The 16,165-nt window shown below is 36.3% G+C and overlaps 1 protein-coding gene across 1 annotated transcript; it reads right to left on the reverse strand.

The window, feature by feature from the left end:
• Window positions 1-3,998: 3,998 nt before the first annotated feature.
• On the reverse strand, window positions 3,999-16,146 carry LOC146136966 (prenylcysteine oxidase 1-like). The gene is made up of 10 exons (XM_083396299.1): window positions 16,002-16,146; window positions 14,752-14,958; window positions 13,712-13,886; window positions 12,915-13,008; window positions 10,765-10,882; window positions 9,038-9,215; window positions 7,780-7,899; window positions 7,159-7,272; window positions 6,302-6,472; window positions 3,999-4,802 (listed from the first exon to the last, which is right to left on the reverse strand). The coding sequence occupies exons 1-10, from the start codon at window positions 16,144-16,146 to the stop codon at window positions 4,601-4,603; spliced, it is 1,524 nt and encodes a 507-aa protein (XP_083252425.1). The 3' UTR covers window positions 3,999-4,600.
• Window positions 16,147-16,165: the final 19 nt, after the last annotated feature.

The raw sequence follows: 16,165 nt of genomic DNA on the forward strand, positions 1-16,165 counted from the left end.
TGATCGAAAAGCAAATGTTAAGAACTGCTACAACCGAGTGTTGTGTTTAGAAGGCATGAACACGCCCGCCAGCATGTTAGAGGCTGCGAAATTAAAGGATGCAAGCCGCTGAACTGATCTCCAGTCTCTTATTTTGACAACAGGGTAGAAAACGTTACTTTTGCAATCTGACACATTTTAACACAAAATTCAATTTATTTCTATTCGATTCTTTTTGCTTGTTTTATATCCTACCAAATATTGTTTGTTTGACAAATATGAAGTATTTTTTCCAGGATAACGTTGAATAGCTCGCCTATCTGTGCAATTATTTTCGCATTACTGGTATTCTAATTACGTGCACCCTTGAAAACTGTCCATTATTTGAAAGCTATTATATAGGATTACAGTAAATGTATTTCGCTTTATCGTGTAGGTCTGAATGCCCTGAAGAAAATCTTGAAAAAAAACATAGCGTAAATTAATCAAATTTAGCAATTGGTAAACTAATTAATTGTCTTAGTTTGTTTAAATTAAACAATCGTCAAAAAAAAAACTTTTTTTAGTTTTTCCTGGCATTTTCTAATTTTCAGATTTTGCATCCTAGCATGTTTATAATGATTTGTAAATGGTCTTTACCTTAATTTTGATGGTTTGCGATTATTAGTTTTTGTCTCCATAAGAGTAGTGATTAATTTTTCGTTTGATGTGAACCAAATTCCTAAACCACAAGACAAAACAAGCAACTGAAGTTTATGCCATTTCAGCAAATAAATCGATAGAAATCTTTATCTTCAAAACCACCAGTTATCTTTCAAAACCACCAGTTTCGTTATTGTTCAAGACTAATGTGAAAAAAAGTGTGCTTTTTAAATTAAACTCGCCGCAATTTCAAATTTTTACTGTTTTTAAATGAATTGCTTTTACTTGAGTGGCTTGCTAAAATGGCTTGACGCAAGTCATTTATACAAATAACTTGGGTTGGAATTAATTGTTTTCATTCAACGTTTTATTATAAAATTGAGCTATTTATCAATTTTTTTTATATAAAACAAATTAGGTTGCTACATGTTTGTTTTAGTTAAGTTATTGCTCATAATGGTTAATCAATTTTAATAATCTATCGTTTTGTTGTTGCATCCGTGATTTAACTTGGAGATGACTTGCTCTAATAATTGCTTGACTGGGACATTACTTGGGCAACTGATACTTGGACTTTTATAAATACTTACTTGGACTTACGTTATTTAAAAATGACTTGACTGGAACTTAATTATTTCAAAATGTGTCTTTTATTTGGGCAGTTAGGCTTCATCCTATACAGAATATAACAAAACACAGTTAATGTAATGCTTTGTCTGACTCCTAAAAAGGTTCAATTATTGCTGTTGGTAAAATCGAAGTTAAATCCACAGATGGGCGCTATTCTTCCTTTTCCTTCGGGACAATATTTGATATTTATCAAACAAACAATCTTTGCTCAAAGCGCATATTTTCCTGTCAGGAAAACACGTGATAGGAAGACTGTTTCAATATTTGTTCGATCCAGTCGCTTTAATGTCGATAACCCAATACATTTTCCTTCGATTCTATTGTTTTTGACATTTTTAATTCCGGTCTGGAACCAAACTACGCCCTAGCTGTATGCTAAAGCAAGAGATACAATTGAAACAGCGCAATAATTTTTTTTCGTGTACTAGACCAAATTTTGGAGCATAATGGTTGGAGGTTGTAGTAAGACGTAATAAGAATATCAAAGCCCATACAGAAGTAGGTATCATTTTGGACGTTTCGAATAACTCTTTATTCATTTTCAACATCAACAATGTTGAAAATGAATAAAGAGTTATTCGAAACGTCCAAAATGATACCTACTTCTGTATGGGCTTTGATATTCTTATTAAGACCAAATTTTGTTCAGCGTTTATTGAAAAATTTTGTTCAGCGAATTTTGTTCAATTTTTTTGTTTTGTTAGAAAAGCAGCTTTTAACTGGTGTTACCGTTGTGGAAAAACGCGATACTGTCTCCTAAAAAAACGGTCGCTTAGTAGAGACTTTTACAAAAACGAGCAAGAATAAGGACACTTATCCTCGTGTTTTGATTTCTTACTATTCTCTGCCGCCACACTTTGATATTACCACTTTCGAAGCAATGCTGCAAAACGTTTCAATAATCTAAGTTTATTTCCAATTAAAACACACGCCAAAGAAATGAGCATGACGTTTAAAAGCAAGATAAAACTAAAAACACTTTGGAGCATATTGGTTTGAGGTTGTAGTTGGACGTCGAACGAATATCAAAGCTCATACACAAGTGGTAAACGTTTTGAATAAATCTTAATTTGTTAATTTTCAACATGTATGTGGCTTTCATTCATTCTACGTCTGAAAACACATTATATTTTATAAAAAATCGAATCTACGCAATTCTTCAAAGGCATGCTGAATTTATACTGATTGCGACACTGAGAGAATTAACAACTATTGCGACAATATGAATGGAAAAATAGGAACCTCCCACAAAATAAAAAGGAATGCTGACCGTTCGTAAATCTAAACATTAAACGATGACAACACTGTCAACAAAAGAGGAATTACCTTAAGTGGGAATAAGGGTAAAAGTCAAGAAATTCGTGTAGTAAAAAACAAGATGGAATGGGATAAATGGCAAAAAAAGCAATTTCAAACTGACGCCATTGTGGTTGCACGTATACGATTTTAAAACGGACAGAAGGGACAGAATAATTCGGAATGTTTTTTAAGTTTAAATTGCCCCTTCAATTCAGTGGATAAGTACAGTTTCGCAATGAGCTTTCAACAAATTTGACGTTCCCTAAAATGGCAGTTGTATATTGGCAACGTGTTAAGACATATAACTGTATATATTTAGATTTGTTTGCGGGGACATTTTTAGTCGAGGCGAAATACATCTATAGTTTGTACCAAATCGAATTGCCTGACTGTAACATTTGGCATTTTTTAAGACATTTCCTTAAATAGTAAGAAGGTGAGTACGACATTTATTTAAAATATTAAATCAATTTGAACCAATCTTTCAAATATTATGAACCCCAATGATAGCCATGTAAATGTATCAAGGACAGTTGGCATGATTACGAAAAAAGCGGCTTTCAAGTTTTAATTCTTAGCTAATGTTTTATCCTTGACAGGTTTACAGGCCATATCAAACGCGACAAAAAAACGCGACATTTTTCGTGAAGATTTTCTGAGTATAGTTATCGTATACTCAGGTAGGGGGATGTCCGATAATATCGGATCGGAGACGATACCCGATATTTAGTGGTAGTATCGGTTATCGTCCGGTACTAGGGTGGTATCGGTGCCGATCCGAGATCGAGTTTATATAAATTTCGGCTTATAATTTTCCAACGCAGTAATTTCTCTCTAAAAAGGTGAATTTATCAAAAAAAAAATTCAATAACAACTGGAGGAAATTAAAACTCTTAAAACTAAATGTGGCCATAAGACAGCGGTTCTTAACCCATGGGCATGTGGGTAATTTCAGGATAACAGGTGGGTAATCAGGTGAACCAGAATATTTAGAATTATGGTTGTAACAAACAATGTCACAGCTGTAAGTGGTTGCTTTATTACTTACACCTTTGTTATGTTTTTAGTTCTTTTAAAACAACCAAACAAGCATCAGTTTTGGAATTGTTTCGTCAAAGTGATATTATTTTATATATATATTAAGTAAGGTAAAATGACAAAAAAAATAAACAAATAATATTTTGGGTAGTGAGACTTTGCTCTGGACAGAAATAGGTAATAGGGGAAAAAGGGTTAAGAACCCCTGCCCTAAAACGTGAAAAAAAACGCTCTGGACGTTTCAATTTAATCTATTTTTACTTGTTTGTGCGTTTGTGATATGATTTGGCATTGGATCGGTCGCGATCATTTTTGTCCAAAATATCGGAAAAAAATACTGGCATCAGGCATCCCTACTGAGGTGTGTTAACTTTTGACGGGGTCACCCACATAATTCGGCCTAACGTAGCTGATTGTGATTGCATTTCGTGATTTTCGGTAAAACACCTACGTATTACGTAAAACTGGTAACGCTTAACAGTGCACGTTAAGTACTATATATGTCAAAAGTACGACAACAATAATTAGGGCCACGATGTATACACAAAAGCGAGGTCAAGAGTTTTAAAACTTTTTATGTGGGTGAGACAGTGGCTGTTTCACAACAAATCAAAATTAATAAATTTTTATGAGCGTCAAGCCAGCTTCAAAATCGGTGTTTGTTTAGCAGACACAATTCTTAGTGTGAACACTAAACAAACACCTTGGTTAAACAAACCAACACTTGTTTAAAAACAAGTAATCCAACAGAGTTGTACCAGCGTTGCTAAAACTTACTTGGAATTATGGAGGGCCCCATTAATTGTGAAACAAGAAAAGTAAAACCACGTAAAATAATTCTTCGAAAATTCCAATCAGTACTCAGACAAAGTAATTTCTTGACGCAATCTGTCAAAGAAATATATTTAAAGAAGTTTTGCAGAACCTTTAAATATTTCTCACCAACCCCAGTTTGACAACTAACAAAATTAACTAAGTACGAAACGTTAAATTCAAAAACAGCAAGTTGCTTTTACAACTCAACCTTTGCAGCTTCGTCGTTGGTTTTCGGGTTCACGTTGTTGTCGATCTTGTACCAGTTGTTAAAGGCCAACAGCGCCGCGTTCTTTGCTGAAACTATCGACATCTCAGCAGCGCTGGCAGCCCACTCGATAGCACTCGTGTAGTAAACGCCAGCACCGTTAAGCTCGAAGCTCGACAAAGGATCCGGCGGGCTGAGAGAACAAACATTTTAATAACCGCTAAACGGCGCCAAAGACAGGCTAACGAAAAAACGATTTAGACTTATTTTACAAAGGGTATCTTTATTGCTATATATACTATGCATTTTACTTAAAGCAGGGGTTCTTAAACTTTTTTACCGCGGACCCCTAACATATTTTTTGGCCTCGCGTGTACCACAATAGGCAAAAAAAAAATTAAAATGACGTAATAAATTTACGTCACAATATAAATAGACTTCATAAGTCTGTTGATTTCGGTCCAAAAATGTGAAAGTGAAATGGAGTCTTAATGCATTCAGTGCAAAACCGTTTTATTTTTAATTAAACTGTTGTGTTTGATAAATTGATTACTTCTTAAATATACACTAATATTTCAATTAGGCTTTTATGGACCCCCTGAAGCTAGGTGACGGAACCCTAGGGGGTCCATGGACCCCAGTTTAAGAACCCCTGACTTAAAAGAACTGACGATGCCAGTATAGGCGAAATATGTATTCCTTAAAAATGTCTTATGCTGGTTTTTACTCGGGTTTTTAAACTTTGAGTTTTGTTGTTTAGGTCAGTGTATCTTAATCAGGTTAATAATTTTTTCGCAGGGGTGAACCAACCAAAAGGGGGCAATAAGGGTGAACCGTTAGAAATGGATGATAGCTTGCGATCAGGGAGGATATGCCTGGTGTTCAACCTGTTCAGTGAACAGGTGAGAATTTCCAAAATCGTATGATAAGACAAGGGTGAGTGAAATTTGGAGATAGATCTTAGGAGTGAACAAAACTATAAAAGTTGCACTGGTTTAGGTTATTCCGGTTTCGGTTCCTAATCTAAAATTGTTTTCGAGTATGACCACATTGGTTCTAAAATCGCGACTACTTGTTGCTACTTAAAATAATGATTGACTTTTCTGCAAGTTGACAGGGCTCTGTTGAAACCCAACACAAGTAAGATGGGGTAAATTTTGATTTACAATGTGTCGCACATCTGGCAAAAGTCAGCTCGAAACTATACCTAGTTATATCTTATCGCCTCCTTGCTAAATCGTCGCTATCTGACAAGTGTTTTGTCTAATATTGTATCGCAAAACTAGCGTTTGGTGGAAAGCAGTGCAATTTTTGTAGAACAAAATATTTTGTAGAAAAATGTGAAAAAACATTATGCCTAAATATTTTGGGCTTTGATTTGTAAAACCGTGGAATGTACGATCATATCTGATCTGGTTCTATACTTGATGCCAAATCGTAGTATGATCACTCCTCCGATAACAGAGTAATATGATCGGTCCACATTCGTTGCCAAACTAATTTCAGTTAACTAATCAATTTCAACTTTAAAAGCTTGTTTGTTAAAAGGGACCCTATAGTTGGAACTGTATGATTTTTTGAAGATTTTAATAGTGAAAATTCGTCTTCCTGAAGGAGAAAAAGTGGTAGATTTAAAACTTCGGCAAAAGAATACATTAAAATGTGCTGAGTAACTTGATTTGGTCTGCCAACCTGTAGTAAGGGTAGGCGAACCAAATCTTCTCCACTACTTCGATGCGAGATTGGAACAGCTGATCGAGCTGCTTTGTCGTCAGCGTCTCGTCGGAGAAAACCTTGTAAACGCCGACCGATATATCTTCCTTCTGCGAGTTGAAATCTACAGGGACGTGGTAGCCAATTGACCTGAAAAACGACCAGTTTATTGGGATACTTCAACATTGGTGTTGTAATGACTTGAGTCACTGACATGAGCTTAGTGCACTTAAGTCACTGTTTTTAAATATTAAATTGACTTCACTTAAATCGTTTTTTGTTTAAATGAATTGACTTGACGTCACTTATGATTTAACTCAGACTTAAGTCAAGTAACTTGGGGTTAAAAACATTTTCTTTTTAAAAACTTATCACAACTAAGCTATTTACCTAAGTTTGGCACTTAAAGGTTAGATTGATACATGTTGTTTTTCTGTTAATTTGTAGTTCAGTTATTGCTACAAACGGCCAATTTCACCAATTTTAGCTGTTTATAGTTTTATTATTATATCAGTGATTTTACTTGAAAGTGACTTTCTATGATTATGATTCTACTGGGCCTTGACTTAGGTAACTGATGACTTGGACTGAGACTTGACTTTATTTTTTTGAAAAACTTGATTTGGACTGAAATTATTTCACAAATGACTTGAAGCAACTTGATTTAAAACACAGAATACACAGAATACTGTAGTTAATTAAGCAGATCTGATAATTCCGTTTTCGGCTTAAGTGCATTATTCTGTATTGTAAATAAAGTTAAGTTGAATATTTTTACCTCTTTGGTTCTTTTTGAATCTCATGGTGATTAAGTACTGCTGCGGACAGATTCTTACCTGTAAAACAACTTTCCGTTCGTGCTAAATATTGCACCGGGGCATTCCGTGGTCGAATCGCATTTAAACAACTTCGGGTTGAGAGTTCCCTTCACGAAGGTAGCCACCGTCTTTCTGCGTTGAAATTGCTCTGTTGGTAAATATTTAACGGCAACTCGAATATTACAACGAAAAAGTTGCATTCAAATGAAAATCCAAGGCTGTAGGGTACTAATTGCTACAAATAAAACAGTGACTGACGAGTCTGATACCGCAGCTTTGACAAAATGCTTGACTCAACTAACTTAGCCGAGTAATTGTAGAATTTTGCCAGAATCTCTTTAAACAGTTTGTTACAAGTTGTAAACATTAGCTTAACATATATATATATATATATCTATATAATGAATAAAGAAACTTTCGAAACGTTAACAAAATACTACCTACTTTTGTATGGACTTTAATATTTATTCCAAGTCTTTAATTGATTTAAAAAAACTATTCCTTGCTAGCAAACAAAAAATAAAAAAAGTACAGTTAAACAAATGATACTTAGTAATTAATCCCACGATTTCCTTACTACTTTACTTAATCTGGGCAACGCCGGGTATTTCGTCTAATGATATTTAAATATATAAGCACCTGTAATGCCTGGGGTCTTTGTAGGACGGACAGCTTACTTTGGACGAACATACGCTGGAAACGTCGATGTGGGACTTGTCTCGGTTGATCGGGGCCGCAACAATCGCGATGTCGTACTCCCTTAAATACAACAAGGATTTACGGCGTAAAACGCCACAAGTTTGCTTATACGTACATCACGAAACGCAAGACAACCGTCTCGTAATTGTAGAAGCCACCTCTGAGTTTTGCCAAACAACATATCGAGTGGTGGGATTCAGCTGGTTCGCACCGGTTCTATAGAACCGTCTCACGAAATTTTATGAGATTAGCGAACCGGTTAGCATTACTGGTTACTGTCAATGGATTTTTCATATTATTTCATACGGCACACCGATTTTTATGTACTTAGCTGTGTTTTTGTCCCTGTAACTGTCTATCTTGCTATTCGACTGCCCTCTATTTATCTTAGACAAACGATATTCTGCCGTGTATATAAAAAGTATAGGGTAATCAATTCATTTTCCGAAAAATCTGACATTTTTGATAGAACCGACTGACACAATATTTAAATCCCACCACTGCATATATAACCACCAATAGCATCCGATAATATCGAATCGGAGTTGATGCTATCGGTGCAGATCCGATACCAAATTAACATGGGAATTTTATCCATGTTTTATCCAAAACAACGATTTCTATCCTCAAGGGCAAGTTTATCAAAAAATATTAGGTTACAACCGCTGGTGTTCAAATGCCATAACGCTTAATCATCCTGAAAAATATGCCTGTGAACGTTAAAATTTTATCTAGTTTACTTGTTTGAGAGTAGTGATTGTGTCATTCAGTGTCGGATCGCGATATATTTGTTCAAAATATCGGGTATCGGTATCACAATAAAATTATTTCGACGACCCTAATAGCGACTGTATTATATTTGAAAAGGACGATTCGATTTTTTTCTGGTTTTGGCTTGAATGGCTGCTAAGAAATTTTCGGAAAGTAGGCTATATGATATTTAACTTGATAATAAATTGCAAAGCCAAAAAGATCGAGTAGATCGTTATTATCTTGATTAAGACGTTTCGATACGAGCTTGTATCATCTTCAGTTATTATGTATATATACTTTCAGTTATTATGTATATATATGATATTTGGTGTCCATTTCTAAGTCTATTTTCTGAGACACGTAAGTGTAGAAATACGCAACAATAACCTTGACGAAGACAATAGTCAATACTTAAAAAGTTTGCTTATCAAGTTCCGGTTCAAACCTGATCGATCCGGATTCCGTCGTCACTCCAAACCGGTTTTCACCGGTCGGGGTCAGGGTCGTGACCTTTTCCTTGATTAGGCTGATTGCGGAATGTTCGAGAAGTTTGTGGCACATCATCTTGTTACCTCCTCTTACTGACCAAGTGTTCGACTGGATGCCAGCCATCGTTACCAGTCCTGTGTTCGTACAACGAATAAGACGTTTAGTGTAAGTTTTTCCCCTATAGTTTTCCGTCTTGCGCGTGCGTAAGGCGCGAGCCTTTGGGGCCAATTACTAGCCTTTGGGGCCAGTTTAGTTCCTATATAAAGCTCTTGTTTCTCGGTGAATGGTACAGTCGGCACCAGCATCAATATGAAGACACTATATACGCAAGACATCAAACTTTGGTATGTTTTTTTTCGCAACCTTTTGTTTGTAAATGAAATATTATTCGCTAAATCTTAATTTTCGCTTTACAGAAAACCTGCACCATTTCTCTACTGTTTTGCTTTGTAGTGTGCGAAAATTGTACGTTCGCTATTGTCTTTGTAGACGCAAGCAATAATAGAAAGAAGTGCTGAGTATTGCAAAGCTTGATTTCTACAGTTAAGGAAGACCGATACTGGGTATGTTTTATTCCTGTAACGATACACGATATTTTAGGCAAAAAGTTCCGTGCTCCAATACCGAATTACGTCACTACTATCGCCAAATCAGCACAACTGGTAAAGCTTGTGAGTGCACTTGTAATGATTTTCAGTGTATTCGACCGAAAGTTGCGTTTGGAAGTCTATTTATTTGTGGTTTATGATTTATTATTTTGTCTAAAACTTATCTTCTAAAATAGAAAACTCTACGACATGTGTGTCAAGGATGGAAATGTCCGATACTTTTTAATTTATTACTGATACCAGATATTTTGGGCAAAAAGTATCACGTTTCGATTCGATACCAATGACGTCATTACTATCGCTAAATTAGCAACACTGGTAGAATTGGTGAGTACTTGGTATTGGTAATGATTTCCAGGTATTGGGCCGAAATTTGTTTTACATTAGGAAGAATATTTATCTGCGATTTATTAACTAATATTTTGCCAAAAAAATTTCTTTTGCATAACGTAGAAAACTCTACGTTTGTTCGCCAAACGTGGCTGTAATGCATAATAAATTTGATATCGGATGGGCACCGATACAACCAGAGTATCAGACGAGTACCTCTTGGCACCGGGTATACCGATTAAAAATCATCGGACATTCCTAAAGACAACACAGCCGCTACCTTGTAATTGGTCTATTGGTGCGATAAACGGCAACTATTTGGTCACTTTTGAATAGCCAGCACTAAACTTTTTTTTAAATAGCGCCAAAATGACTTTTTAAAGTGCGTGTTTGTCCAAATCCTTTTGAAAGAAGTGTTTGTCCAAACCGTTTGCCACAAACCCTTTGTAAAAGTAACCGAACAAAAATTATGTTCAAGAATGTACACAGAAGGTTAAATTGGTTTTCCCGGCTTTAGCATTGGTTTTCCCGGCTTTATTTGTTTTAGTAATCTATAGTCCAGCTAGCAAAAAGTAAAACGAACAATACAAAACTGCTGATGCAAAATGAAAAAAAATATAAATAAACTATAGAGCGAAAGTCAAATAAGATGGGGGTATTAATTTACTTAATTCCTAAAATTAAGAAATTTCTTTAAAAAAAGCCAAAAATGACTCTTAATAGGCCAGGAATTAATGGAGTTTACCTGCAAATCCGTTAATCGCGCACGTTTGTCCGTAAATGTTGCGAATGGCAGCCGACACGAGATTGCTCAATGTAAAGTTGCTCACTCCCTTCTCATGTAGAAACTCGCAAGATGTGATCTGAGTTCGAATCGACAAAATTATTTTGATGACTTGACTTAAGTGCTTTTTTTGATATTGCTTAACTTAACTTAAGTCAATTGGATAAGTCACTTGACTTAAGTCAATTGTATAAATGCCTTAACTTAACTTAAATCAATTGGATAAATGACTTAACTTAACTTAAGTTAATTGGATAAATACCTTGACTTAACTTAAGTCTATTCGATAAACGACTTGACTTGACTCAAGTCAATTAGATAATTAGCTTGACTTAATTTAAGTCTATTGGATAAATTACCTGACTTAGGTGCTGATTTTAAACTACTTAACTTCAATTAAGTCAATTGATTAAATTACTTAACTAACTTGAACTTAAATCATTACAACGCAAATGACTTGCCTTCAATTGAAGTACCTAAACTGAGTATATTTCTGCAAAATTTGGTTATTCTTAATTAATACATACTCACTGTAAGCGTGTTTTGCCATTTGTTATGTTTTTGGTGTTTCCTTTGTTTAATAAATCAAGTCAAATAAGTTAATTTATTAAATTTAAACAAATTGTTGCAGATTGCAACATGAGTTAATGCAAACGTAAAGTTTCCGGATTTTTAGGCAAAAAGGGAAACTTTGTTACCGTTATTACTAATTTAAAGTGGTAAAGGCCGAGAATTCGAAAGGCTATAGATATTTTTCCAGCCTTGCTTGAATAAAAATCCTCAATTGATCGACTGATTTAGTTGGTCTGGTAAAGTCTTACGGTGCATTTTACAGTATTATGCTATTTTTGTAAAACAAACTTTTTAAAGTTGTAAACGCATATAGTTAGTTTGCAAAACTAAAATGCTAAAATTATGGTTTTAGATGGACACCGATAGTATACACTTGTATTGGGCATCGTTCCGGTCAGGTATTATTGTATAGTGAACGCTTGGGTAAAGTCAACGCCCAGGTCAAAATAAACCCCTAGCGTTTTATGCGACAGGCAATTTATCGAACTCCATGTGCGAAACAGCTGTTATTTCCAATGTATACAAACAGGTGCTTTACTAGACTAAGCCAGCGTCCGTGCCATAAGATGCCATTTACTGCCTTAGGCAGGAAATACTACAAGCGAGAAGCGACAACATACCGCTGTTAGATTAGAGGACAAGGTTGACCGGCAAAGTTCGTCAGTCAAGTGTTAAGTACAGGATAACGAGAATGTGGCGGCGTTACGGCGTTTTAGGTTCGCAGCCACCGTTGCGATACAACAACTCGACTGCGGTTAGCTTTAATGCCGCGCAATTGCGTGTATAGAGAGTAGGGGTTTCAAACGGCGAAAAAGGCTCCACAATTTACGCAAAGTGTTGTATTTTCGGTATGGGTAGAAACATGATAAAAAACCTTCCGCTTCTTTGGTAATTTTGCTGCCCTGGTTTTTGAATTACATTGCACAAGCAATGAAATGTTCAAAACCACTGGTTTAGGCATTATAGACTGCCTCAAATTGGGGCATACTCAGGTAATGTGGTATCGGTGTCAATCCGGTACTAAATTAATTATGGCTTCATTCAACGTAGAGTTTTTTAATCGAAAAAGTAAATTTGGTTGAGAATATGTAATTAAAAATCTAACAAAAATAGGTGTCCTACAGCAAAAGCAGATTTCGACTTAATACCCGTAAAATCATTACGCTTATTCTTTTCAATTTAATTAAATTTGCTTACTTGAGCATAGTAATGACGTCAAATGGTATCAAATCATATCGCAAAACGTTTTCGAAACAATATTGGGTATCGGTAACGGAACAGAACATCAAACTTATCAGACATCACTAGTGAAAAGCAATAGACAAAACTGCGACTTCTGAGTATGGATAACTTGTATAGTTGGAACTTATTAAGCGTTCTTAAATGTGGCTATCTATCTTTTAAGCTTAAACGATTCTTAAGTTACTACATGCTAAAGTTAAATGACGACTGGCCTACATATCGTACGTAAGTGTAAACGCTGTAAAAATCCCAGTCGGTTGACAATGGTTGTGTTAACCAGCTAATCACGTACTTACCCGGGTGGAGTTTACGAAGAGTTGGTTTCCCTGCGCGAACATTAGCTTCTCTAAGTTGCTGAAGCTTTTGCCTTCGTCCTGCATAGCGTACGTTCTGCAAGGTAAGTTAAGTCCATGTTTGTAAATATGTGAAATTCAAGTCAAGTCAAGTTCAGGTCAATTAAGTGTCATAACTCGTGAAGTCAATGTAAAACTAGTTAAGTCCAGGTTAAGTCAGTGTCATGACAAGTTAAGCCCAGGTAAGGTTGATGTCATACAAAGGCAAGTCCAGGTCAAGTCAGTGTCATAACTAGTAAATTCAGTGTTATAACAAGTCATGTCAAGTCAGTGTTATAACTAGTCACGTCCAGGTTGGGTCAATGACGTAAAAAGACAAGTCCAGGTTAAGTCAGAGTCATAAGGAGTCAAGTCAATGTTATAACCTGTTAAGTCAGGCCAAACATTGTCATAACAAGCCAGTGTCGTATCTAGTAAAGTCAAAGTTATAACAAGCTAAGTCCAGGTCAAGTCAATGTCATAACAAGTGAAACTAATGTTATAACATGTTAAGTTCAGGTCAAATCAGTGTCAAAAAAGTCAAGTCTAGATCAGGTGAACGTAATACAAAGTATTTACGCGTTTAATAGTTTAATGTTATATTTTCATGCAAGGACTTGACTTGAAATTGACTTGCTCTAATAATGACTCGACTTGGGCAACCGATGACTTGGTCTGGACTTGTTATTAGGACTTGACTTGGCTTAAGGTATTTCAAAATGACTTATTTGCAATATTGCTAAGTGCCCTCTACTCCCAACCTGCCGAAGAGGTCGATGAACTCGGTCTCGATCCAATTTATGCGCAGCAAATCTATCCCGAAGGCCAGGAGCAGCTTTATCATCGTCCACAGCCACCAGGTGCTGGTCCGCAGGATATATTGAGCGCCGTCGAAAAACGACAAAGTCAAACCGGGGCCCTCCGCCTCTTTCAGGCCTTAAAAGCAGACTGCTTTAGTTTTTTTAAACGTTTAACATGACGTCATTACTATGAGCCAATAAGCACAATTTGTGAAATTAATAAGTGCTATGGTAATTATTTAAGGGCATTTGGCCTAAATTTTATTTTGCGTTATGAAACCTATTTATCTCTGATTCTTAATAGTTTCAGAAATTTACATTTAAAGGAAGAAAGCTCTAAGTTGAAAGCAACACATTACTGAAATGAAGAAATTAATTTGGTATCGGATCGGCACCGATACCACCCTAGTATCGGACAAGGACCTTTGGCATGGGGCATCGGCGTCGATCGGAAATTGTTGGGTATGCTTACTTGCCTAAACAAAACCATTAGGCGACATTACGATATTGCACCATTGCAACGTAGTTATATTTTAACAATAAACCGGCAAATTTCCCGTTTAGCGTGGACAAAGTCAGGTAAGTGTCGTTTAACGCATAGGCGTAGCCAGGGGGGACATGCCCCCCAAAATTTATAAATATTTTACTCTTTTAATTTGTTTTTAAGCATTTGTGTGCAGTACCACAACAATCGATCACAGGCATACAACACCTTCAATTGTCATGCACTGTTACGTCACAAACGGTGTAGCTAATATTACGTTTGCTATATATTAATGTACTTTTACTACTTTTAGACAGTTTTTGCTCTTTGATGGTTTTTGAGTATTGCGTTAACACTCAGTCAGTTGCTGCTCGAAACGATTTGCTAACATTGTTATTTGTGTTCGTTACGGCAGTTCATACAATGACAAAGCCTAAACAAAAAAGTTCAAACTTTTTACCCCCCCAAAAAAATTTTCGGCTGGCTACGTCACTCGCTCAACGAAGACTAAACTCACCAAATTTGCTGGCGATCTCCTTGGCGTACTGGTTCTTTCCGTGCAACACCGTACCCCCGCTTTCGAAACTCCGCCCGGACACCGATATGGTTGCCAGGCGACCGCATACGTCACCGGGCTCGTACACGTCGATGGTGACGTCATCGCCGAACAGGCCCCTCAGCATGTAGGCGGCTGAAGATCCCCCGATGCCACCGCCCACGATAGCTGGAAAAAGGGCTAAATGTTTACATATAGCCTAAGACTTGGGTAAAATGTAAAGCCGGTATTTTGGGCTATTAGCTGCTGGACGCGGTTAAATTTAATGAAAATTTCACGGTTGCCGACTCTAGTAAGAAGGGATTTTCAAGCCAATTAGTCGATATAAAAAAGCTACAAAAAAGGGTTTGTTGAACTAAGGCAGGGTCAGCCATCTACGGCTGGTGGGTAAATTTAATTCAAACGACTAGCAATCTATTTTAATAAAGAAGATAAAGTACAGTGAAAAAGTTGTCGGATGCAATTTCACATTAGATTTGAAAAAGTTTTAAATCTAACGTCAATTTATTTAAGCGGAGTGCAGTTTTTGTTTCATATCCTGCGTTTACCTATAACTAAGTCAATAAAGTTCGACACAAAATGTTATATCCGGACGATCGTCAAGCCTCACAGTTATCGTACCTTTTATGGAAAAGTTTAGTGAACCCTGATCTGAGGTTATTAGTCATTCTGCTTGGTTGGCTATAGTCAAAAATTCAATATTTTTATATTTCCAGGACGTTTCACTCGGAACTTGCAGAAGTAATATAATAAAGCTGCCATGTTAAACAAAGCTACTTAAGAACGGTATTTGACTAGCTTTGATGTTAATTTATTGGCTTTGACAGGCGCAAAATAAATTAAAGTGTAGTTTAAGTCGCTAACTGCGATCAAAAATCAAGACATGTTAAAACAAGTTAGGCGATGGGGAATGACTTGGTTTTAATTGACCGCTTTAACAAGTTTAATTTGAAGTGAACTTAAAGGTTGGAAAAATAAAGGTAATTGTCTTTGAGACTCATGGTACGCTGATTGGTTTTTGTTATGCGATTTGCGTATTCCAAAAGCCTGAATGTTTTATTGTTAAGGTAATTGTCATGTTTTATTCGCCCGTTTTTGCGCATTTCTCCAGATTTACGCGAAACAACCCAAGGGCCAAACGCAGCAAGCCATGCAACTGCTAAAAGGTTCAATAAACACGACTTAAATTGGGCAGGACGAATCAAACAAACCTATGCTTCGAGGCTTGTTCGTGCCATCCAGTTTGCCTGCCTTGTCCATCAGTGAGCGGTATTTGGCGCCAGACAGATCAATATCCGCGCTCGCCAAAATGGCAAAGAAGCTAAACAGGCAGACGGCGGATTGCAGCAAATGCATTGTGCGACAAAGTTTTACC

The sequence above is a fragment of the Ascidiella aspersa genome, chromosome 8, assembly GCF_963924565.1.
Source record: "Ascidiella aspersa chromosome 8, kaAscAspe10.2, whole genome shotgun sequence".
Classification (NCBI taxonomy): domain Eukaryota; kingdom Metazoa; phylum Chordata; class Ascidiacea; order Phlebobranchia; family Ascidiidae; genus Ascidiella; species Ascidiella aspersa.

Bases quoted from the DNA above. Each gene is read 5' to 3' on its own strand.
- LOC146136966 (XM_083396299.1), bottom strand. From the start codon at position 16,146: ATGCATTTGCTGCAATCCGCCGTCTGCCTGTTTAGCTTCTTTGCCATT. The intron at 10,883-12,914 runs GTAAGTACGTGA...ATTCGAACTCAG, and splicing joins TCTTCGTAAACTCCACCCGG to ATCACATCTTGCGAGTTTCT. The intron at 6,473-7,158 runs GTAAGAATCTGT...GTCGTTTTTCAG, and splicing joins AACGGAAAGTTGTTTTACAG to GTCAATTGGCTACCACGTCC.